Source organism: Telmatherina bonti, assembly GCF_933228915.1.
Source record: "Telmatherina bonti genome assembly, chromosome: 6".
NCBI lineage: Eukaryota > Metazoa > Chordata > Actinopteri > Atheriniformes > Telmatherinidae > Telmatherina > Telmatherina bonti.
This window is the reverse complement of record NC_136624.1, coordinates 960497-987031: the sequence shown is the minus strand read 5'-3', so window position 1 is coordinate 987031 and position 26535 is coordinate 960497. Positions and strand designations below refer to the sequence as shown.

The 26535-nt window shown below is 48.9% G+C and overlaps 2 protein-coding genes across 2 annotated transcripts in view; both read left to right on the top strand.

Annotated features, from left to right (window-relative positions):
• The window catches only part of LOC306757709 (uncharacterized protein), a gene marked incomplete at its 3' end in the record, with an annotated part of 493032 nt that overhangs the window by 97159 nt on the left and 369338 nt on the right, over positions 1-26535 (top strand). The gene's annotated exons all lie outside the window — the stretch shown is intronic.
• Positions 17907-26535, top strand: part of klhdc8a (kelch domain containing 8A) — a gene marked incomplete at both ends in the record, with an annotated part of 102300 nt that continues 93671 nt past the window's right edge. The window contains 2 exons of the mRNA XM_079242438.1: positions 17907-18071; positions 18781-18991. Of these exons, the coding sequence (XP_079098564.1) occupies positions 17907-18071; positions 18781-18991 (376 nt within the window). The remainder of the gene's footprint in view (positions 18072-18780; positions 18992-26535) is intronic.

Genomic DNA, 26535 nt, shown 5'->3' with positions numbered 1-26535 from the left:
CAGCTCTCTTTGACAAGGCTTTATTTGTTCATCAAAAGGTTGATTCTGTCCCTAAAATCTCTTTCTCCCCCCCAAAGCACTCCTCTGAACTTCTTGAGAGGAACATTCCCCAGCTAAACATCCTTTGGAAGACAACTAGAACAGGATTAATTGCCCAAATGCGTGATTGAGCAGGGACTGGAGCTCATCCCAGTGGCAGTTTTGGGAGATGTGAGTATAGCGTAGATAGGGTGCCAGCTCCTCTACAGTTGTCGAACCACTATTAAAACTACTAGTAGAACATCACATGATGGTCTGCGATTAGAGTCCTGCTCCCCTGCCCCGAGGGGGACACAATTGTTCTCTGATGGCCGGTCCCAAGCCCATAAAAAAGAAGAAGGTTGCGTCAGGAATCCAATGATTTGCTGTGGCGATCCCTTCAGAGGGACCAGCAGAAAGGGCACACTGTGTGTGTGGGATGCAGGAGTAAACTTTGTGTAAATGATACAATAAAAGACATGTGTGGTATCCACAGAAAGTCCAGACTCTTAACTAAAACCCCATGAAACTCATTACCATAACCACCATGCACGGACTGGACAATAAACAAGTAAAATACCAAGTAAACAAAGTCCACAGAAATACACAAACAAATATAATGGACACCTTGTGTTCACTAAGCATCATGGAAACAAACAAACAACACATCTGCTGAAAGCACACATCCCACAGATTCCACACATAGTTTCATCTCACTATGACCAGAGTCAAAAGAAGGCTGAATTTATGCTTCACGTTTGGAAAACATCATTACAAATTCTCTTACCTTTGCTGTTTTGCCTCCAAAACATTAATCCACCAACATAAAACTATATTTAGTAAAGGAACTACGTTTCCCTGTGTGCTTTGGGATAGTAGATAGAAAAATCACCATTTTCAGCCCGGTAACAACAGTTTGATTGGACAACAGGTAGCAGTTATTCTGCATCACCAACATTTCCAGCCTTGCCGGTGCTGCTTGGTCACGTTGATGTGAACATGATGACATCGCAGTGATTCCACCCTATCACAGAATTAGAACGAGGGGTTGGTCTTACCGATTGGCCAATCACAGCCAAGGTTACAGCCTGGTGTAAAGCATGGCAAGACATGCTGAGACATGAAATACACCTTTGTTGCTGCTAAGATCCTGTTTTCTGTTTTTAGTCTGCATTACTTTTGTTGTTTATGTAGATTAAAACATAAAAGATACAAATAATCTGTCTTTTTGACACGGATAACTTGCCATGACGTATTCTGGCTAGGTACAAACAGTGGGGATGAGTGTAAAGAAAATAAAACCTGAGACGCCTTCAGAAGGAACTCTTAAAGATGCAACATAAAGAAATAAGGCCCGAGACTTTTGCACATTGCTTAAATGCAGCTCTGGATCTATGTTTCAATTTATTTACAACTTGATATGCAGTAAAAGTACATTTATACCAGAATTGTTGTGAGCTACTGTAGAAGCAGAAAATGGAAACGCTCAGTGAACATGCGAGGAGCTGAAAATGGATCACATTGAGCAGGGCCACTGCAAGCCATCTGGGGGCCCTCAGCACAACTGCTTTGTGGCCCCCGTTAAAAGCAGGAACCAAAAGTCAGTTTAATTAGTCATTGCATCTGTTGTTGTTGTCCTCACTTTTCAGGAAGAAATGTCCCAAAAGTCACATTAAACATTTTTTTTAAATTGACAGCCATTAAACACATAATTCTGTATTCTGTGATGTTCAGGTTTCACAGTTACAGGGGCACAGTAGTGTTGAAGTATCCACTTTTATGCAATTAAATGTATATATTGTGTGAAGAGGGACTTCCTGGTGACAATTGTTTTATATGTTAACTTATTCATCACAAGGAATTCCCAGTGAGGTTGTCTTTATTTACATTCTAAGCATAGTGGAGAAATGAAGATCTTAACATTAAAGCACTCTTAATTTAACAATGCTGAACATTAAAAAAAAAAAAAAAAAAAAAAAAAAAAAAAGGGAATGAAACTGAAACCACCAGAAAATAGAAGATCTTTGCAACAACTCCTATAAAAATACCAGAACTTTTCTCCATTTAAGGTGTTTTAACCTGAAGACTTGAATGAAATGTTCCTTCATCAGGTCCTTTTGGAAAACCGAACCAGGCTGGACTTTATACGGACCTCTCCGTACAGTTTCCACCCCATCACCATGGAAACTGTGTGCTGGCCAAAGAGCAGGACCAGCTGGGGGTCCAATAGATCTCTGTAGAGTCACTGGTTGGTGGTCTCCTAGTAGCAGGAGTCACATAGCAGCTGGTTGCAAATGGGAATGTGAACTGGAACTGCTGGTTGGTGTTGGGAATGTGAACTGGAACTACTGGTTGGTGTTGGGAATGTGAACTGGAACTGCTGGTTGGTGTTGGGAAGGTGAACTGGAACTGCTGGTTGGTGTTGGGAAGGTGAACAGGAACTGCTGGTTGGTGTTGGGAATGTGAACTGGAACTACTGGTTGGTGTTGGGAATGTGAACTGGAACTGCTGGTTGGTGTTGGGAATGTGAACTGGAACTGCTGGTTGGTGTTGGGAATGTGAACTGGAACTGCTGGTTGGTGTTGGGAATGTGAACTGGAACTGCTGGTTGGTGTTGGGAAGGTGAACTGGAACTACTGGTTGGTGTTGGGAATGTGAACTGGAACTGCTGGTTGGTGTTGGGAATGTGAACTGGAACTGCTGGTTGGTGTTGGGAATGTGAACTGGAACTGCTGGTTGGTGTTGGGAAGGTGAACTGGAACTACTGGTTGGTGTTGGGAAGGTGAACTGGAACTGCTGGTTGGTGTTGGGAAGGTGAACTGGAACTGCTGGTTGGTGTTGGGAATGTGAACAGGAACTGCTGGTTGGTGTTGGGAATGTGAACTGGAACTGCTGGTTGGTGTTGGGAAGGTGAACAGGAACTACTGGTTGGTGTTGGGAATGTGAACTGGAACTACTGGTTGGTGTTGGGAAGGTGAACTGGAACTGCTGGTTGGTGTTGGGAAGGTGAACAGGAACTGCTGGTTGGTGTTGGGAATGTGAACTGGAACTACTGGTTGGTGTTGGGAATGTGAACTGGAACTGCTGGTTGGTGTTGGGAATGTGAACTGGAACTGCTGGTTGGTGTTGGGAAGGTGAACTGGAACTGCTGGTTGGTGTTGGGAATGTGAACTGGAACTGCTGGTTGGTGTTGGGAAGGTGAACAGGAACTGCTGGTTGGTGTTGGGAATGTGAACTGGAACTGCTGGTTGGTGTTGGGAATGTGAACTGGAACTACTGGTTGGTGTTGGGAATGTGAACTGGAACTGCTGGTTGGTGTTGGGAAGGTGAACTGGAACTACTGGTTGGTGTTGGGAATGTGAACTGGAACTACTGGTTGGTGTTGGGAATGTGAACTGGAACTGCTGGTTGGTGTTGGGAAGGTGAACTGGAACTACTGGTTGGTGTTGGGAATGTGAACTGGAACTGCTGGTTGGTGTTGGGAATGTGAACTGGAACTGCTGGTTGGTGTTGGGAAGGTGAACAGGAACTGCTGGTTGGTGTTGGGAAGGTGAACTGGAACTACTGGTTGGTGTTGGGAATGTGAACTGGAACTACTGGTTGGTGTTGGGAATGTGAACTGGAACTGCTGGTTGGTGTTGGGAAGGTGAACTGGAACTACTGGTTGGTGTTGGGAATGTGAACTGGAACTGCTGGTTGGTGTTGGGAATGTGAACTGGAACTGCTGGTTGGTGTTGGGAATGTGAACTGGAACTGCTGGTTGGTGTTGGGAAGGTGAACTGGAACTACTGGTTGGTGTTGGGAAGGTGAACTGGAACTGCTGGTTGGTGTTGGGAAGGTGAACTGGAACTGCTGGTTGGTGTTGGGAATGTGAACAGGAACTGCTGGTTGGTGTTGGGAATGTGAACTGGAACTGCTGGTTGGTGTTGGGAAGGTGAACAGGAACTACTGGTTGGTGTTGGGAATGTGAACTGGAACTACTGGTTGGTGTTGGGAAGGTGAACTGGAACTGCTGGTTGGTGTTGGGAAGGTGAACAGGAACTGCTGGTTGGTGTTGGGAATGTGAACTGGAACTACTGGTTGGTGTTGGGAATGTGAACTGGAACTGCTGGTTGGTGTTGGGAATGTGAACTGGAACTGCTGGTTGGTGTTGGGAAGGTGAACTGGAACTGCTGGTTGGTGTTGGGAATGTGAACTGGAACTGCTGGTTGGTGTTGGGAAGGTGAACAGGAACTGCTGGTTGGTGTTGGGAATGTGAACTGGAACTGCTGGTTGGTGTTGGGAATGTGAACTGGAACTACTGGTTGGTGTTGGGAATGTGAACTGGAACTGCTGGTTGGTGTTGGGAAGGTGAACTGGAACTACTGGTTGGTGTTGGGAATGTGAACTGGAACTACTGGTTGGTGTTGGGAATGTGAACTGGAACTGCTGGTTGGTGTTGGGAAGGTGAACTGGAACTACTGGTTGGTGTTGGGAATGTGAACTGGAACTGCTGGTTGGTGTTGGGAATGTGAACTGGAACTGCTGGTTGGTGTTGGGAAGGTGAACAGGAACTGCTGGTTGGTGTTGGGAAGGTGAACTGGAACTACTGGTTGGTGTTGGGAATGTGAACTGGAACTACTGGTTGGTGTTGGGAATGTGAACTGGAACTGCTGGTTGGTGTTGGGAAGGTGAACTGGAACTACTGGTTGGTGTTGGGAATGTGAACTGGAACTACTGGTTGGTGTTGGGAATGTGAACTGGAACTGCTGGTTGGTGTTGGGAAGGTGAACTGGAACTACTGGTTGGTGTTGGGAATGTGAACTGGAACTACTGGTTGGTGTTGGGAATGTGAACAGGAACTGCTGGTTGGTGTTGGGAATGTGAACAGGAACTACTGGTTGGTGTTGGGAATGTGAACTGGAACTACTGGTTGGTGTTGGGAATGTGAACTGGAACTGCTGGTTGGTGTTGGGAATGTGAACTGGAACTGCTGGTTGGTGTTGGGAAGGTGAACTGGAACTGCTGGTTGGTGTTGGGAATGTGAACTGGAACTGCTGGTTGGTGTTGGGAAGGTGAACTGGAACTACTGGTTGGTGTTGGGAATGTGAACTGGAACTACTGGTTGGTGTTGGGAATGTGAACTGGAACTGCTGGTTGGTGTTGGGAAGGTGAACTGGAACTACTGGTTGGTGTTGGGAATGTGAACTGGAACTACTGGTTGGTGTTGGGAATGTGAACTGGAACTGCTGGTTGGTGTTGGGAAGGTGAACAGGAACTGCTGGTTGGTGTTGGGAATGTGAACTGGAACTGCTGGTTGGTGTTGGGAATGTGAACTGGAACTACTGGTTGGTGTTGGGAATGTGAACTGGAACTGCTGGTTGGTGTTGGGAAGGTGAACTGGAACTACTGGTTGGTGTTGGGAATGTGAACTGGAACTACTGGTTGGTGTTGGGAATGTGAACTGGAACTGCTGGTTGGTGTTGGGAAGGTGAACTGGAACTACTGGTTGGTGTTGGGAATGTGAACTGGAACTGCTGGTTGGTGTTGGGAATGTGAACTGGAACTGCTGGTTGGTGTTGGGAAGGTGAACAGGAACTGCTGGTTGGTGTTGGGAATGTGAACTGGAACTACTGGTTGGTGTTGGGAATGTGAACTGGAACTGCTGGTTGGTGTTGGGAATGTGAACTGGAACTGCTGGTTGGTGTTGGGAAGGTGAACTGGAACTGCTGGTTGGTGTTGGGAATGTGAACAGGAACTGCTGGTTGGTGTTGGGAAGGTGAACAGGAACTGCTGGTTGGTGTTGGGAATGTGAACTGGAACTGCTGGTTGGTGTTGGGAATGTGAACTGGAACTACTGGTTGGTGTTGGGAATGTGAACTGGAACTGCTGGTTGGTGTTGGGAAGGTGAACTGGAACTACTGGTTGGTGTTGGGAATGTGAACTGGAACTACTGGTTGGTGTTGGGAATGTGAACTGGAACTGCTGGTTGGTGTTGGGAAGGTGAACTGGAACTACTGGTTGGTGTTGGGAATGTGAACTGGAACTACTGGTTGGTGTTGGGAATGTGAACAGGAACTGCTGGTTGGTGTTGGGAATGTGAACAGGAACTACTGGTTGGTGTTGGGAATGTGAACTGGAACTACTGGTTGGTGTTGGGAATGTGAACTGGAACTGCTGGTTGGTGTTGGGAATGTGAACTGGAACTGCTGGTTGGTGTTGGGAAGGTGAACTGGAACTGCTGGTTGGTGTTGGGAATGTGAACTGGAACTGCTGGTTGGTGTTGGGAATGTGAACTGGAACTGCTGGTTGGTGTTGGGAATGTGAACTGGAACTGCTGGTTGGTGTTGGGAAGGTGAACTGGAACCACTGGTTGGTGTTGGGAATGTGAACTGGAACTGCTGGTTGGTGTTGGGAATGTGAACTGGAACTGCTGGTTGGTGTTGGGAAGGTGAACTGGAACTACTGGTTGGTGTTGGGAATGTGAACTGGAACTACTGGTTGGTGTTGGGAATGTGAACTGGAACTGCTGGTTGGTGTTGGGAAGGTGAACTGGAACTACTGGTTGGTGTTGGGAATGTGAACTGGAACTGCTGGTTGGTGTTGGGAATGTGAACTGGAACTGCTGGTTGGTGTTGGGAATGTGAACTGGAACTGCTGGTTGGTGTTGGGAAGGTGAACTGGAACTACTGGTTGGTGTTGGGAAGGTGAACTGGAACTGCTGGTTGGTGTTGGGAAGGTGAACTGGAACTGCTGGTTGGTGTTGGGAATGTGAACAGGAACTGCTGGTTGGTGTTGGGAATGTGAACTGGAACTGCTGGTTGGTGTTGGGAAGGTGAACAGGAACTACTGGTTGGTGTTGGGAATGTGAACTGGAACTACTGGTTGGTGTTGGGAAGGTGAACTGGAACTGCTGGTTGGTGTTGGGAAGGTGAACAGGAACTGCTGGTTGGTGTTGGGAATGTGAACTGGAACTACTGGTTGGTGTTGGGAATGTGAACTGGAACTGCTGGTTGGTGTTGGGAATGTGAACTGGAACTGCTGGTTGGTGTTGGGAAGGTGAACTGGAACTGCTGGTTGGTGTTGGGAATGTGAACTGGAACTGCTGGTTGGTGTTGGGAAGGTGAACAGGAACTGCTGGTTGGTGTTGGGAATGTGAACTGGAACTGCTGGTTGGTGTTGGGAATGTGAACTGGAACTACTGGTTGGTGTTGGGAATGTGAACTGGAACTGCTGGTTGGTGTTGGGAAGGTGAACTGGAACTACTGGTTGGTGTTGGGAATGTGAACTGGAACTACTGGTTGGTGTTGGGAATGTGAACTGGAACTGCTGGTTGGTGTTGGGAAGGTGAACTGGAACTACTGGTTGGTGTTGGGAATGTGAACTGGAACTGCTGGTTGGTGTTGGGAATGTGAACTGGAACTGCTGGTTGGTGTTGGGAAGGTGAACAGGAACTGCTGGTTGGTGTTGGGAATGTGAACTGGAACTACTGGTTGGTGTTGGGAATGTGAACTGGAACTACTGGTTGGTGTTGGGAATGTGAACAGGAACTGCTGGTTGGTGTTGGGAATGTGAACAGGAACTACTGGTTGGTGTTGGGAATGTGAACTGGAACTACTGGTTGGTGTTGGGAATGTGAACTGGAACTGCTGGTTGGTGTTGGGAATGTGAACTGGAACTGCTGGTTGGTGTTGGGAAGGTGAACTGGAACTGCTGGTTGGTGTTGGGAATGTGAACTGGAACTGCTGGTTGGTGTTGGGAATGTGAACTGGAACTGCTGGTTGGTGTTGGGAATGTGAACTGGAACTGCTGGTTGGTGTTGGGAAGGTGAACTGGAACCACTGGTTGGTGTTGGGAATGTGAACTGGAACTGCTGGTTGGTGTTGGGAATGTGAACTGGAACTGCTGGTTGGTGTTGGGAAGGTGAACTGGAACTGCTGGTTGGTGTTGGGAAGGTGAACTGGAACTACTGGTTGGTGTTGGGAATGTGAACTGGAACTGCTGGTTGGTGTTGGGAATGTGAACTGGAACTGCTGGTTGGTGTTGGGAAGGTGAACTGGAACTGCTGGTTGGTGTTGGGAATGTGAACTGGAACTGCTGGTTGGTGTTGGGAAGGTGAACTGGAACTGCTGGTTGGTGTTGGGAATGTGAACTGGAACTGCTGGTTGGTGTTGGGAATGTGAACAGGAACTACTGGTTGGTGTTGGGAAGGTGAACTGGAACTGCTGGTTGGTGTTGGGAAGGTGAACTGGAACTGCTGGTTGGTGTTGGGAATGTGAACTGGAACTGCTGGTTGGTGTTGGGAAGGTGAACTGGAACTGCTGGTTGGTGTTGGGAATGTGAACAGGAACTACTGGTTGGTGTTGGGAAGGTGAACTGGAACTACTGGTTGGTGTTGGGAATGTGAACAGGAACTACTGGTTGGTGTTGGGAAGGTGAACTGGAACTACTGGTTGGTGTTGGGAAGGTGAACTGGAACTGCTGGTTGGTGTTGGGAATGTGAACTGGAACTACTGGTTGGTGTTGGGAGAACTGGAACTGCTGGTTGGTGTTGGGAAGGTGAACTGGAACTACTGGTTGGTGTTGGGAATGTGAACAGGAACTACTGGTTGGTGTTGGGAAGGTGAACTGGAACTACTGGTTGGTGTTGGGAAGGTGAACAGGAACTGCTGGTTGGTGTTGGGAATGTGAACTGGAACTACTGGTTGGTGTTGGGAATGTGAACAGGAACTGCTGGTTGGTGTTGGGAAGGTGAACTGGAGCTACTGGTTGGTGTTGGGAATGTGAACAGGAACTGCTGGTTGGTGTTGGGAAGGTGAACTGGAACTACTGGTTGGTGTTGGGAAGGTGAACTGGAACTGCTGGTTGGTGTTGGGAAGGTGAACAGGAACTACTGGTTGGTGTTGGGAATGTGAACTGGAACTGCTGGTTGGTGTTGGGAATGTGAACAGGAACTACTGGTTGGTGTTGTGAAGGTGAACTGGAACTACTGGTTGGTGTTGGGAAGGTGAACAGGAACTACTGGTTGGTGTTGGGAAGGTGAACAGGAACTACTGGTTGGTGTTGGGAAGGTGAACTGGAACTACTGGTTGGTGTTGGGAATGTGAACTGGAACTACTGGTTGGTGTTGGGAATGTGAACAGGAACTACTGGTTGGTGTTGGGAATGTGAACTGGAACTGCTGGTTGGTGTTGGGAAGGTGAACAGGAACTGCTGGTTGGTGTTGGGAATGTGAACTGGAACTGCTGGTTGGTGTTGGGAATGTGAACTGGAACTGCTGGTTGGTGTTGGGAATGTGAACAGGAACTGCTGGTTGGTGTTGGGAAGGTGAACTGGAACTGCTGGTTGGTGTTGGGAAGGTGAACTGTAACTACTGGTTGGTGTTGGGAATGTGAACAGGAACTACTGGTTGGTGTTGGGAAGGTGAACAGGAACTACTGGTTGGTGTTGGGAAGGTGAACTGGAACTACTGGTTGGTGTTGGGAAGGTGAACTGGAACTGCTGGTTGGTGTTGGGAAGGTGAACAGGAACTGCTGGTTGGTGTTGGGAATGTGAACTGGAACTGCTGGTTGGTGTTGGGAATGTGAACAGGAACTACTGGTTGGTGTTGTGAAGGTGAACTGGAACTACTGGTTGGTGTTGGGAAGGTGAACAGGAACTACTGGTTGGTGTTGGGAAGGTGAACAGGAACTACTGGTTGGTGTTGGGAAGGTGAACTTGAACTACTGGTTGGTGTTGGGAATGTGAACTGGAACTACTGGTTGGTGTTGGGAATGTGAACAGGAACTACTGGTTGGTGTTGGGAATGTGAACTGGAACTACTGGTTGGTGTTGGGAATGTGAACAGGAACTGCTGGTTGGTGTTGGGAAGGTGAACAGGAGCTACTGGTTGGTGTTGGGAATGTGAACAGGAACTGCTGGTTGGTGTTGGGAAGGTGAACTGGAACTACTGGTTGGTGTTGGGAAGGTGAACTGGAACTGCTGGTTGGTGTTGGGAAGGTGAACAGGAACTACTGGTTGGTGTTGGGAATGTGAACTGGAACTGCTGGTTGGTGTTGGGAATGTGAACAGGAACTACTGGTTGGTGTTGTGAAGGTGAACTGGAACTACTGGTTGGTGTTGGGAAGGTGAACAGGAACTACTGGTTGGTGTTGGGAAGGTGAACAGGAACTACTGGTTGGTGTTGGGAAGGTGAACTGGAACTACTGGTTGGTGTTGGGAATGTGAACTGGAACTACTGGTTGGTGTTGGGAATGTGAACAGGAACTGCTGGTTGGTGTTGGGAATGTGAATTGGAACTGCTGGTTGGTGTTGGGAAGGTGAACAGGAACTGCTGGTTGGTGTTGGGAATGTGAACTGGAACTGCTGGTTGGTTTTGGGAATGTGAACTGGAACTGCTGGTTGGTGTTGGGAATGTGAACTGGAACTGCTGGTTGGTGTTGGGAATGTGAACTGGAACTGCTGGTTGGTGTTGGGAATGTGAACTGGAACTGCTGGTTGGTGTTGGGAATGTGAACAGGAACTGCTGGTTGGTGTTGGGAATGTGAACTGGAACTACTGGTTGGTGTTGGGAATGTGAACTGGAACTGCTGGTTGGTGTTGGGAATGTGAACTGGAACTGCTGGTTGGTGTTGGGAATGTGAACTGGAACTGCTGGTTGGTGTTGGGAATGTGAACTGGAACTGCTGGTTGGTGTTGGGAATGTGAACTGGAACTGCTGGTTGGTGTTGGGAATGTGAACTGGAACTGCTGGTTGGTGTTGGGAAGGTGAACTGGAACTGCTGGTTGGTGTTGGGAAGGTGAACTGGAACTGATGGTTGGTGTTGGGAAGGTGAACTGGAACTGCTGGTTGGTGTTGGGAAGGTGAACTGGAACTGCTGGTTGGTGTTGGGAAGGTGAACTGGAACTGCTGGTTGGTGTTGGGAATGTGAACTGGAACTGATGGTTGGTGTTGGGAAGGTGAACTGGAACTGCTGGTTGGTGTTGGGAAGGTGAACAGGAACTACTGGTTGGTGTTGGGAATGTGAACTGGAACTACTGGTTGGTGTTGGGAATGTGAACTGGAACTACTGGTTGGTGTTGGGAATGTGAACTGGAACTGCTGGTTGGTGTTGGAAAGGTGAACTGGAACTGCTGGTTGGTGTTGGGAATGTGAACTGGAACTGATGGTTGGTGTTGGGAAGGTGAACTGGAACTGCTGGTTGGTGTTGGGAAGGTGAACAGGAACTACTGGTTGGTGTTGGGAATGTGAACTGGAACTACTGGTTGGTGTTGGGAATGTGAACTGGAACTGCTGGTTGGTGTTGGAAAGGTGAACTGGAACTGCTGGTTGGTGTTGGAAAGGTGAACTGGAACTGCTGGTTGGTGTTGGGAATGTGAACTGGAACTGATGGTTGGTGTTGGGAAGGTGAACTGGAACTGCTGGTTGGTGTTGGGAAGGTGAACAGGAACTACTGGTTGGTGTTGGGAAGGTGAACTGGAACTGCTGGTTGGTGTTGGGAAGGTGAACTGGAACTGCTGGTTGGTGTTGGGAATGTGAACTGGAACTGATGGTTGGTGTTGGGAAGGTGAACTGGAACTGATGGTTGGTGTTGGGAAGGTGAACAGGAACTACTGGTTGGTGTTGGGAATGTGAACTGGAACTGCTGGTTGGTGTTGGGAATGTGAACTGGAACTACTGGTTGGTGTTGGGAATGTGAACTGGAACTACTGGTTGGTGTTGGGAATGTGAACTGGAACTACTGGTTGGTGTTGGGAAGGTGAACTGGAACTGCTGGTTGGTGTTGGGAAGGTGAACTGGAACTGCTGGTTGGTGTTGGGAAGGTGAACAGGAACTGCTGGTTGGTGTTGGGAATGTGAACTGGAACTACTGGTTGGTGTTGGGAAGGTGGACTGGAACTACTGGTTGGTGTTGGGAAGGTGAACTGGAACTGCTGGTTGGTGTTGGGAAGGTGAACTGGAACTACTGGTTGGTGTTGGGAAGGTGAACTGGAACTGCTGGTTGGTGTTGGGAATGTGAACTGGAACTACTGGTTGGTGTTGGGAATGTGAACTGGAACTACTGGTTGGTGTTGGGAATGTGAACTGGAACTGCTGGTTGGTGTTGGGAATGTGAACTGAAACTACTGGTTGGTGTTGGGAATGTGAACTGGAACTACTGGTTGGTGTTGGGAATGTGAACTGGAACTACTGGTTGGTGTTGGGAATGTGAATTGGAACTACTGGTTGGTGTTGGGAATGTGAACTGGAACTACTGGTTGGTGTTGGGAATGTGAACTGGAACTACTGGTTGGTGTTGGGAATGTGAACTGGAACTACTGGTTGGTGTTGGGAATGTGAACTGGAACTACTGGTTGGTGTTGGGAATGTGAACTGGAACTACTGGTTGGTGTTGTGAAGGTGAACAGGAACTACTGGTTGGTGTTGGGAATGTGAACAGGAACTACTGGTTGGTGTTGGGAATGTGAACTGGAACTACTGGTTGGTGTTGTGAAGGTGAACAGGAACTACTGGTTGGTGTTGGGAATGTGAACAGGAACTACTGGTTGGTGTTGGGAATGTGAACTGGAACTACTGGTTGGTGTTGGGAATGTGAACTGGAACTACTGGTTGGTGTTGGGAATGTGAACTGGAACTGCTGGTTGGTGTTGGGAATGTGAACTGGAACTACTGGTTGGTGTTGGGAATGTGAACTGGAACTACTGGTTGGTGTTGGGAAGGTGAACAGGAACTGCTGGTTGGTTTTTGGGAATGTGAACTGGAACTGCTGGTTGGTGTTGGGAATGTGAACTGGAACTACTGGTTGGTGTTGGGAATGTGAACTGGAACTGCTGGTTGGTGTTGGGAATGTGAACAGGAACTACTGGTTGGTGTTGGGAATGTGAACTGGAACTGCTGGTTGGTGTTGGGAATGTGAACAGGAACTACTGGTTGGTGTTGGGAATGTGAACTGGAACTGCTGGTTGGTGTTGGGAAGGTGAACTGGAACTACTGGTTGGTGTTGGGAATGTGAACTGGAACTGCTGGTTGGTGTTGGGAATGTGAACTGGAACTACTGGTTGGTGTTGGGAATGTGAACTGGAACTACTGGTTGGTGTTGGGAATGTGAACAGGAACTTCTGGTTGGTGTTGGGAATGTGAACTGGAACTACTGGTTGGTGTTGGGAATGTGAACAGGAACTACTGGTTGGTGTTGGGAAGGTGAACTGGAACTACTGGTTGGTGTTGGGAATGTTAACTGGAACTGCTGGTTGGTGTTGGGAAGGTGAACTGGAACTACTGGTTGGTGTTGGGAAGGTGAACTGGAACTACTGGTTGGTGTTGGGAAGGTGAACAGGAACTACTGGTTGGTGTTGGGAATGTGAACAGGAACTACTGGTTGGTGTTGGGAATGTGAACTGGAACTACTGGTTGGTGTTGGGAATGTGAACTGGAACTGCTGGTTGGTGTTGGGAATGTGAACAGGAACTACTGGTTGGTGTTGGGAATGTGAACTGGAACTACTGGTTGGTGTTGGGAATGTGAACTGGAACTACTGGTTGGTGTTGGGAATGTGAACTGGAACTACTGGTTGGTGTTGGGAATGTGAACTGGAACTGCTGGTTGGTGTTGGGAATGTGAACTGGAACTGCTGGTTGGTGTTGGGAAGGTGAACTGGAACTACTGGTTGGTGTTGGGAAGGTGAACAGGAACTACTGGTTGGTGTTGGGAATGTGAACAGGAACTACTGGTTGGTGTTGGGAATGTGAACTGGAACTACTGGTTGGTGTTGGGAATGTGAACTGGAACTGCTGGTTGGTGTTGGGAATGTGAACAGGAACTACTGGTTGGTGTTGGGAATGTGAACTGGAACTACTGGTTGGTGTTGGGAATGTGAACTGGAACTACTGGTTGGTGTTGGGAATGTGAACAGGAACTGCTGGTTGGTGTTGGGAAGGTGAACTGGAACTGCTGGTTGGTGTTGGGAATGTGAACTGGAACTACTGGTTGGTGTTGGGAATGTGAACTGGAGCTACTGGTTGGTGTTGGGAATGTGAACTGGAACTACTGGTTGGTGTTGGGAATGTGAACTGGAACTACTGGTTGGTGTTGGGAATGTGAACTGGAACTGCTGGTTGGTGTTGGGAAGGTGAACTGGAACTGCTGGTTGGTGTTGGGAATGTGAACTGGAACTACTGGTTGGTGTTGGGAATGTGAACTGGAACTACTGGTTGGTGTTGGGAATGTGAACTGGAACTACTGGTTGGTGTTGGGAATGTGAACTGGAACTGCTGGTTGGTGTTGGGAAGGTGAACTGGAACTGCTGGTTGGTGTTGGGAATGTGAACTGGAACTACTGGTTGGTGTTGGGAATGTGACCTGGAACTACTGGTTGGTGTTGGGAATGTGAACTGGAACTACTGGTTGGTGTTGGGAATGTGAACTGGAACTACTGGTTGGTGTTGGGAATGTGAACTGGAACTGCTGGTTGGTGTTGGGAAGGTGAACTGGAACTGCTGGTTGGTGTTGGGAATGTGAACTGGAACTACTGGTTGGTGTTGGGAATGTGAACTGGAACTACTGGTTGGTGTTGGGAATGTGAACTGGAACTACTGGTTGGTGTTGGGAATGTGAACTGGAACTGCTGGTTGGTGTTGGGAAGGTGAACTGGAACTGCTGGTTGGTGTTGGGAATGTGAACTGGAACTACTGGTTGGTGTTGGGAATGTGAACTGGAACTACTGGTTGGTGTTGGGAATGTGAACTGGAACTACTGGTTGGTTTTGGGAATGTGAACAGGAACTACTGGTTGGTGTTGGGAAGGTGAACTGGAACTACTGGTTGGTGTTGGGAATGTGAACTGGAACTGCTGGTTGGTGTTGGGAATGTGAACTGGAACTACTGGTTGGTGTTGGGAATGTGAACTGGAACTGCTGGTTGGTGTTGGGAATGTGAACTGGAACTGCTGGTTGGTGTTGGGAATGTGAACTGGAACTGCTGGTTTGTGTTGGGAATGTGAACTGGAACTACTGGTTGGTGTTGGGAATGTGAACTGGAACTACTGGTTGGTGTTGGGAATGTGAACAGGAACTGCTGGTTGGTGTTGGGAAGGTGAACTGGAACTGCTGGTTTGTGTTGGGAATGTGAACTGGAACTACTGGTTGGTTTTGGGAATGTGAACAGGAACTACTGGTTGGTGTTGGGAAGGTGAACTGGAACTACTGGTTGGTGTTGGGAATGTGAACTGGAACTGCTGGTTGGTGTTGGGAATGTGAACTGGAACTGCTGGTTGGTGTTGGGAATGTGAACAGGAACTACTGGTTGGTGTTGGGAATGTGAACTGGAACTGCTGGTTGGTGTTGGGAATGTGAACTGGAACTACTGGTTGGTGTTGGGAATGTGAACAGGAACTGCTGGTTGGTGTTGGGAATGTGAACTGGAACTGCTGGTTGGTGTTGGGAATGTGAACTGGAACTGCTGGTTGGTGTTGGGAATGTGAACTGGAACTGCTGGTTGGTGTTGGGAATGTGAACTGGAACTGCTGGTTTGTGTTGGGAATGTGAACTGGAACTACTGGTTGGTGTTGGGAAGGTGAACAGGAACTGCTGGTTGGTGTTTGGAATGTGAACTGGAACTACTGGTTGGTGTTGGGAATGTGAACTGGAACTGCTGGTTTGTGTTGGGAATGTGAACAGGAACTGCTGGTTGGTGTTGGGAATGTGAACTGGAACTGCTGGTTGGTGTTGGGAATGTGAACTGGAACTACTGGTTGGTGTTGGGAATGTGAACTGGAACTGCTGGTTTGTGTTGGGAATGTGAACTGGAACTGCTGGTTTGTGTTGGGAATGTGAACAGGAACTGCTGGTTGGTGTTGGGAATGTGAACTGGAACTGCTGGTTGGTGTTGGGAATGTGAACTGGAACTACTGGTTGGTGTTGGGAATGTGAACTGGAACTGATGGTTGGTGTTGGGAATGTGAACAGGAACTGCTGGTTGGTGTTGGGAATGTGAACTGGAACTACTGGTTGGTGTTGGGAATGTGAACAGGAACTGCTGGTTTGTGTTGGGAAGGTGAACAGGAACTGCTGGTTGGTGTTGGGAATGTGAACTGGAACTGCTGGTTGGTGTTGGGAATGTGAACTGGAACTGCTGGTTGGTGTTGGGAATGTGAACTGGAACTGCTGGTTTGTGTTGGGAATGTGAACTGGAACTACTGGTTGGTGTTGGGAATGTGAACTGGAACTGCTGGTTTGTGTTGGGAATGTGAACTGGAACTACTGGTTGGTGTTGGGAATGTGAACAGGAACTGCTGGTTGGTGTTGGGAATGTGAACTGGAACTACTGGTTGGTGTTGGGAATGTGAACTGGAACTGCTGGGTGGTGTTGGGAATGTGAACAGGAACTGCTGGTTTCTCATCTGCCTCGTAAACGTACTTCAGCATCAAACCTGGATTTATTTAGAAAAACAAGAAGTTTCATGAAAATACTCAAACTTCAAGAATCTAATATTGAAATACAGTTTACAGATTTAAGCCTAAAGTAGAAAAAATATTGAATGCATTGATTCAATATCAAATTTCTCTACAACATTTCAACATGAGATTCAGAATAAAAAAAAAAAGGAAAGAAGTCTTCCACATCACTCTAAGATTGCATTTATAAAATTAATACTTCATCAGCAGATGTTTTCTTTGGCCAAGAAAACTCACATGAATGTCATCATTAATAAAAACCTTTGAAAGGCTGTTTGATATTTCTTTAGTTAATGTTACCTCCTTTATTTCCATTATCGGTTTATTTGTCTGTGACCGTTCTACAACACAGTGGATCAGAAACATTATAGGATGTGTTAACATGATTCTTTAACCATTTATCTCTTTTGTATTTTACAACATTTACTGCTTTTAGTGCTATTAATATAGCATATATATAGCATATGTATATATATATATATATATATATATATATATATATATATATATATATATATATATATATATATACATATGTATAATTGAATTTCCCTTTGGTTGCAGGTTGCAGGTAATATATATATATATATATATATATTACCTGCAACCTGAATCAGAGCCTGAAAACGAAGTGGAAAACAGCAACCCACAGCAACGAATGCAGCAGGATGTCTCTCTTTGGTAAACTCACCAGCCATCGTTGGAAATAACTTTATCCCACGTTTTCCACCCGCCTGATGTATTTGTACATGCCCTTGTTAACCAGTAGAAGGTAACCAATCACCCAACCTTATCCCCCGGGACGTCACAAGGATTTCCACGTAGAAAAAACTCTCTACAACCACACGTTTTTCATCACCATGGAAACCGAACAGAGAAAGTGCTGGAACTCAAACTCAAACTCAAACATGCGTTTAGGTGATAAAAAACATGTCGTTCACATGTCTGATGAGGATTCAACACTGTAACACTGTAGAAAGCCCAGAAAACTCCAAATACCATCATAGGAACCCTTTAAAGTTAGTTTTCATGTTAACATATAACCATGGATGTGGAACACATACTTTGTCTAAACCTGATGAGTTTTGGGGCCCCCCTCAATTTGACCCTGATTCACTGTTTCCACCAGAACATCTCAGGCTGCTGTAAATGTCCAGTCCTGTAAGGAAAGCTGCACCCTGACTCGGAGGCTCATGCTGTGCTTACATTACGTTGCTGTACTAAATCCAGCCCTCCTACTGTATGTCCTTCAAGGGTCAGCGTGAAGCGGAAAACCATCCAGAGAAGACGGGACCTGCATTTGGCTGATGAGTGACCTCACAATTCTGCATTTTGGCTCCGCCTTCCCGACGCAGAAGCGCCTCCTCCTCACACAGGAGCCCTGACCCTGTACTACCAGCTCTCCATCTTTTCAGACCTACATTCGTCTGAGGCCCCCATCCTTCTGCCCTCCGAAAGCCATGGCTGTACCGAGTGCCAACGAGTTTCACTGGCAGAGCCTGGCACGCCTGGCCAGTGGCCGCGTCTACCACACACTGACTGAGGTTGGGGGGCAGATGTACATGCTGGGGGGCTGTGATGCCACGGGAAGGCCTTGCCCATCCTTGGAGTTCTATTCCCCAGAGGTACGGAACAAAGGATGTTACATTGACGGGAATGTGCTGCAGTGATAGCTTTATTCCCAGTAGAACAGAAACAAGACAGTTACCAGTTCATGAAAAATCTGAGCTGGTTAGGAATCGGATGCAGCAACATGTCTGTAAAATATTGGAACAGGATCAACAAAAGGCTGGAAATGGAAGAACTAGTGGAGCATTTGACCACTATTGAGGTTAATTGGCAATGGGTGAGCAGCTGTACCCATAACAATTTTCCATGAAGGGGCATTTTTTTCTTGAATTGTTCCAAAATGTTCAGACTAAGGTTGTCTCAGTTCTCTCCATGTTTCCAACGGAGAGACTCCGCCTCTCTGAAATGCTCCTTTCATACCCGTCAGCTTACTGGCATGGTGAGAATTAACTGATAGCACATATTTTAGCTAATATTTTCTATTAAATCGAAAAGTGTCTCAGTTTTAACATCTGAAATATTTTTTATCTTCTACTGGGAATAGCCATTAATAAATATTTTTACATACATTTTATTTGCCATGCCACTTTTTTTGGAACCAGGATTGCACAACAACCCTGACAACTGATGCATAAATCACCACAGTCTACTTAAAACCACTTTAACAAATCAGCAAAGCCATTTCCTTTGCTTCACTTTATTTCTTCATACAGTTTGATCCCATTTGAGTTTCTAGATGATTTGACAGCTGATTCCCGTCTGCAGGGGGACAGGTGGATAAGCTTACCTCCGATGCTTACCCCTCGTGCTGGGGCTGCAGTGGCGGTTCTGGGAAAGCAGATCCTCGTGGTGGGAGGAGTGGGAGAAGACCAGAGCCCTCTTAAGATGGTAGAGATGTACACCACAGAGGAAGGGAGGTGGAGGAAGAGGAGCCCGCTGCGAGAAGCGCTGATGGGTGTATCCATCACTGTAAAAGGTATGCATTAGTACATTAGTTAGTGTTACTGCCTAGGATTAATAAACTGTTAATAAACTCCATCACAATGACTCCAAAACATTAAGCTTCTAAAAAAAAACTTTGATTAAGTTGAAGTTCATGAAAGAAACTCCTCAGTTTAATTAAAATAAGAAAAAAACATCCAGATGGATTCTCTTTACAGGTTCTACCAGGTGGAGTTCTCCACCGGAGGGGGTTATACCAAACTCCAAAATAGACATGAATGAAAAAGCAAGGATAATGTACCAAAGTATCACATCAGTGTATTTCTTTACCTAAATCAACATAACAGAAACTTTCTACATAAATCTTGACCTTCTATCCTGCAGAGAAGCAAATTTCTAACTGACTGGTTAAAATCAGGAATGTTTGATGAGTTTCCTCACTGTAGATAACAAAGCCAGAACATTCAGACCATCCTGGTTCATTGTGTTCCTGAGGAAGGTCTGGATTCTCTTCAGGGTCAGAAAGCACCTCTAAGATTCAGCTGCGGTCACAGGAGATGTAAAGATGATCTTAAGCAGAGCTACAATCTCTGAGAAGGTGTCCTGTTCCCATTAAGAGCTGGTCTGGAACCACAGTAAGGCCAGTTCAGGCTTGTTCTGGTTCAGCTGGGGGGAAACCTCCAGTGCTCCAGTGTTCAGTGCTGCTTCAGGGAACCCGCTGCTGTTCTCCTGAATCTGTCTGCTTGTAGCAGTGCAGCTCTGATCAGGAGAGCTTTTCCATGACCTCAGGATGGTATCACACCTGGAACATGAATACAGCAATATAGATCAACATGCGGATGGATACAAGTTTGCTTTTCTATATTTAATTAAACTCAAATAATTTATGAAATCTAATTATTTATCAAATATTTGTTTATTTAATTTAAGGGACAATGCAAAATAACACAGTACTTCTGTAAAAGTATATAATAATATACATGGCCTGTTTTAAGGTGTGTTTTCTGAATAATACACCACTAAGATTAAAAGCATTATAAAAGACCAAAACCGCACATTTAGCTCCGATCGCACCGTCTCACGCTGAACATCACCTGGGACCAGTCTGATCATCACCTGGGACCGGTCTGATCATCACCTGGGACCGGTCTGATCATCACCTGGGACCGGTCTGATCATCACCTGGGACCGTTCTGATCATCACCTGGGACTGATCATCACCTGGGACCGTTCTGATCATCACCTGGGACCGTTCTGATCATCACCTGGGACTGATCATCACCTGGGACCAGTCTGATCATCACCTGGGACCAGTCTGAACATCACCTGGGACCGTTCTGATCATCACCTGGGACCGTTCTGATCATCACCTGGGACCAGTCTGATCATCACCTGGGACCGGTCTGATCATCACCTGGGACCGTTCTGATCATCACCTGGGACCGGTCTGATCATCACCTGGGACCGTTCTGATCATCACCTGGGACCAGTCTGATCATCACCTGGGACCGTTCTGATCATCACCTGGGACCGTTCTGATCATCACCTGGGACCAGTCTGAACATCACCTGGGACCGTTCTGATCATCACCTGGGACTGATCATCACCTGGGACCAGTCTGAACATCACCTGGGACCGTTCTGATCATCACCTGGGACCGTTCTGATCATCACCTGGGACCGGTCTGAACATCACCTGGGACCGTTCTGATCATCACCTGGGACCGGTCTGAACATCACCTGGGACTGGTCTGAACATCACCTGGGACCGGTCTGATCATCACCTGGGACCGGTCTGATCATCACCTGGGACCGGTCTGAACATCACCTGGGACCGTTCTGATCATCACCTGGGACCGGTCTGAACATCACCTGGGACCGTTCTGATCATCACCTGGGACCGTTCTGATCATCACCTGGGACCAGTCTGATCATCACCTGGGACTGATCATCACCTGGGACCGGTCTGAACATCACCTGGGACCTGTCTGATCATCACCTGGGACCGGTCTGATCATCACCTGGGACCGGTCTGAACATCACCTGGGACCGTTCTGATCATCACCTGGGACCGGTCTGATCATCACCTGGGACCGTTCTGATCATCACCTGGGACCGGTCTGAACATCACCTGGGACCGGTCTGATCATCACCTGGGACCGGTCTGATCATCACCTGGGACCGGTCTGAACATCACCTGGGACCGGTCTGATCATCACCTGGGACCGGTCTGATCATCACCTGGGACTGATCATCACCTGGGACCGGTCAGAACATCACCTGGGACCTGTCTGATCATCACCTGGGACCGGTCTGATCATCACCTGGGACCGGTCTGAACATCACCTGGGACCGGTCTGATCATCACCTGGGACAAGTCTGAACATCACCTGGGACCGGTCCGATCATCACCTGGGACCGGTCTGATCATCACCTGGGACCGGTCTGAACATCACCTGGGACCGGTCTGATCATCACCTGGGACAAGTCTGAACATCACCTGGGACCAGTCTGATCATCACCTGGGACCGGTCTGATCATCACCTGGGACCAGTCTGATCATCACCTGGGACCAGTCTGAACATCACCTGGGACCGGTCTGATCATCACCTGGGACCAGTCTGATCATCACCTGGGACCGGTCTGATCATCACCTGAGACCAGTCTGATCATCACCTGGGACCTGTATGAACATCACCTGGGACCAGTCTGATCATCACCTGGGACCTGTATGAACATCACCTGAGACCAGTCTGATCATCACCTGAGACCAGTCTGATCATCACCTGGGACCTGTATGATCATCACCTGAGACCAGTCTGATCATCACCTGGGACCTGTATGAACATCACCTGGGACCAGTCTGAACATCACCTGGGACCGGTCTGATCATCACCTGGGACCAGTCTGATCATCACCTGGGACCGGTCTGAACATCACCTGGGACCGGTCTGAACATCACCTGGGACCAGTCTGATCATCACCTGGGACCGGTCTGAACATCACCTGGGACCGGTCTGATCATCACCTGGGACCAGTCTTATCATCACCTGGGACCGGTCTGAACATCACCTGGGACCGGTCTGATCATCACCTGGGACCGGTCTGAACATCTCCTGGGACCATCCTGAACATCACCTGGGACCAGTCTGATCAACACCTGGGACCGGTCTGATCATCACCTGGGACCAGTCTGATCATCACCTGGGACCTGTCTGATCAACACCTGGGACCGGTCTGATCATCACCTGGGACCATCCTGAACATCACCTGGGACCAGTCTGATCAACACCTGGGACCGGTCTGATCATCACCTGGGACCTGTCTCATCATCACCTGGGACCAGTCTGAACATCACCTGGGACCGGTCTGATCATCACCTGGGACCAGTCTGATCATCACCTGGGACCTGTCTGATCATCACCTGGGACCAGTCTGATCATCACCTGGGACACGGTCCCTTAATCACCTGGGACCTGTCTCATCATCACCTGGGACCAGTCTGAACATCACCTGGGACCGGTCTGATCATCACCTGGGACCAGTCTGATCATCACCTGGGACCTGTCTGATCATCACCTGGGACCAGTCTGATCATCACCTGGGACACGGTCCCTTAATCACCTGGGACCTGTCTCATCATCACCTGGGACCTGTCTGATCATCACCTGGGACCAGTCTGATCATCACCTGGGACCGGTCTGATCATCACCTGGGACCTGTCTGATCATCACCTGGGACTGGTCTGATCATCACCTGGGACCGGTCTGATCATCACCTGGGACCAGTCTGATCATCACCTGGGACCACTCTAAACATCACCTGGGACCAGTCTGATCACCTGGGACCACTCTGAACATCACCTGGGACCTGTCTCATCAGCACCTGGGACCGGTCTGATCATCACCTGGGACTGGTCTGAACATCACCTGGGACCGGTCTGATCATCACCTGGGACAGGGTCCCTTAATCACCTGGGACCTGTCTCATCATCACCTGGGACCTGTCTGATCATCACCTGGGACAGGGTGCCTTAATCACTTGGGACCTGTCTCATCATCACCTGGGACCTGTCTGATCATCACCTGGGACAGGGTCCCTTAATCACCTGGGACCTGTCTCATCATCACCTGGGACCGGTCTGATCATCACCTGGGACCAGTCTGAACATCACCTGGGACCAGTCTGAACATCACCTGGGACCGGTCTTATCATCACCTGGGCCATGTTCCCTTAATCACCTGGGACCTGTCTCATCATCACCTGGGACCAGTCTGAACATCACCTGGGACCAGTCTGATCATCACCTGGGACCAGTCTGAACATCTCCTGGGACAAGTCTGATCCTCACCTGGGACCAGTCTGAACATCACCTGGGACCGGTCTTATCATCACCTGGGACCGGTCTGATCATCACCTGGGACCAGTCTGAACATCACCTGGGACCGGTCTTATCATCACCTGGGACCGGTCTTATCATCACCTGGGACCGGTCTGATCATCACCTGGGACCAGTCTGATCATCACGTGGGACCAGTCTGAACATCACCTGGGACCAGTCTGATCACCTGGGACCTGTCTGAACATCACCTGGGACCAGTCTGATCATCACCTGGGACCGGTCTTATCATCACCTGGGACCGGTCTGATCATCACCTGGGACCGGTCTGATCATCACCTGGGACCAGTCTGAACATCACCTGGGACCGGTCTGATCATCACCTGGGACCGGTCTTAACATCACGTGGGACCAGTCTGAACATCACCTGGGACCGGTCTGATCATCACCTGGGACCAGTCTGATCATCACCTGGGACCGGTCTGATCATCACCTGGGACCGGTCTGATCATCACCTGGGACCTGTCTCATCATCACCTGGGACCAGTCTGATCATCACCTGGGACCGGTCTTATCATCACCTGGGACCGGTCTGATCATCACCTGGGACCGGTCTGATCATCACCTGGGACCAGTCTGAACATCACCTGGGACCGGTCTGATCATCACCTGGGACTGGTCTGATCATCACCTGGGACCTGTCTGATCATCACCTGGGACTGGTCTGATCATCTTCTGGGACCAGTCTGAACATCACCTGGGACGAGTCTGAACATCACCTGGGACCGGTCTGATCATCACCTGGGACCGGTCTTATCATCACCTGGGACGAGTCTGAACATCACCTGGGACCATCCTGAACATCACCTTGGACCGGTCTGATCATCACCTGGGACCGGTCTGAACATCACCTGGGACCGGTCTGATCATCACCTGGGACAAGTATGATCATCACCTGGGACAGGGTCCCTTAATCACCTGGGACCTGTCTCATCATCACCTGGGACCGGTCTGAACATCACCTGGGACCTGTCTCATCAGCACCTGGGACCGGTCTGATCATCACCTGGGACTGGTCTGAACATCACCTGGGACCGGTCTGATCATCACCTGGGCCATGTTCCCTTAATCACCTGGGACCTGTCTCATCATCACCTGGGACCGGTCTGATCATCACCTGGGACCAGTCTGAACATCACCTGGGACCAGTCTGAACATCACCTGGGACCGGTCTGATCATCACCTGGGAAAAGTCTGATCATCACCTGGGACCGGTCTTATCATCACCTGGGACAAGTCTGATCATCACCTGGGACCGGTCTGATCATCACCTGGGACAAGTCTGATCATCACCTGGGACCGGTCTGATCATCACCTGGGACAGGGTCCCTTAATCACCTGGGACCTGTCTCATCATCACCGGGGACCGGTCTGATCATCACCTGGGACCGGTCTGATCATCACCTGGGACCGGTCTGATCATCACCTGGGACCGGTCTTATCATCACCTGGGACGAGTCTGAACATCACCTGGGACCATCCTGAACATCACCTTGGACCGGTCTGATCATCACCTGGGACCGGTCTGATCATCACCTGGGACCTGTCTGATCTTCACCTGGGACCGGTCTGATCATCACCTGGGACTGGTCTGAACATAACCTGGGACCAGTCTGATCATCACCTGGGACCGGTCTGAACATCACCTGGGACCTGTCTCATCATCACCTGGGACCGGTCTGATCATCACCTGGGACTGGTCTGAACATAACCTGGGACCAGTCTGATCATCACCTGGGACCGGTCTGATCATCACCTGGGACTGGTCTGAACATCACCTGGGACCAGTCTGAACATCACCTGGGACCGGTCTTATCATCACCTGGGCCATGTTCCCTTAATCACCTGGGACCTGTCTCATCATCACCTTGGACCAGTCTGATCATCACCTGGGACCGGTCTGATCATCACCTGGGACCAGTCTGATCATCACCTGGGACCGGTCTGATCATCACCTGGGACCAGTCTGAACATCACCTGGGACCGGTCTTATCATCACCTGGGACCGGTCTGATCATCACCTGGGACCAGTCTGAACATCACCTGGGACCGGTCTGATCATCACCTGGGACCTGTCTGATCATCACCTGGGACCAGTCTGATCATCACCTGGGACCAGTCTGAACATCACCTGGGACCAGTCTGATCATCACCTGGGACCAGTGTGAACATCACCTGGGACCAGTCTGATCATCACCTGGGACCAGTCTGAACATCACCTGGGACCAGTCTGATCATCACCTGGGACCAGTCTGAACATCACCTGGGACCAGTCTGATCACCTGGGACCGGTCTGAACATCACCTGGGACCTGTCTGAACATCACCTGGGACCAGTGTAAACATCACCTGGGACCAGTCTGATCATCACCTGGGACCGGTCTGATCATCACCTGGGACCGGTCTGATCATCACCTGGGACCGGTCTGATCATCACCTGGGACCAGTCTGAACATCACCTGGGACCGGTCTGATCATCACCTGGGACCGGTCTGATCATCACCTGGGACCAGTCTGATCATCACCTGGGACCAGTCTGAACATCACCTGGGACCGGTCTGATCATCACCTGGGACCGGTCTGATCATCACCTGGGACTGGTCTGATCATCACCTGGGACCTGTCTGATCATCACCTGGGACTGGTCTGATCATCATCTGGGACCAGTCTGAACATCACCAGGGACCAGTCTGAACATCACCTGGGACCGGTCTGATCATCACCTGGGACCAGTCTGATCATCACCTGGGACCGGTCTTATCATCACCTGGGACGAGTCTGAACATCACCTGGGACCATCCTGAACATCACCTTGGACCGGTCTGATCATCACCTGGGACCGGTCTGATCATCACCTGGGACCTGTCTGATCATCACCTGGGACCGGTCTGATCATCACCTCGGACCGGTCTTATCATCACCTGGGACTGGTCTGAACATAACCTGGGACCAGTCTGATCATCACCTGGGACCGGTCTGATCATCACCTGGGACTTGTCTGAACATCACCTGGGACCAGTCTGAACATCACCTTGGACCGGTCTTATCATCACCTGGGACAGGGTCCCTTAATCACCTGGGACCTGTCTCATCATCACCTGGGACCGGTCTGATCATCACCTGGGACAAGTCTGATCATCACCTGGGACCAGTCTGATCATCACCTGGGACAAGTCTGATC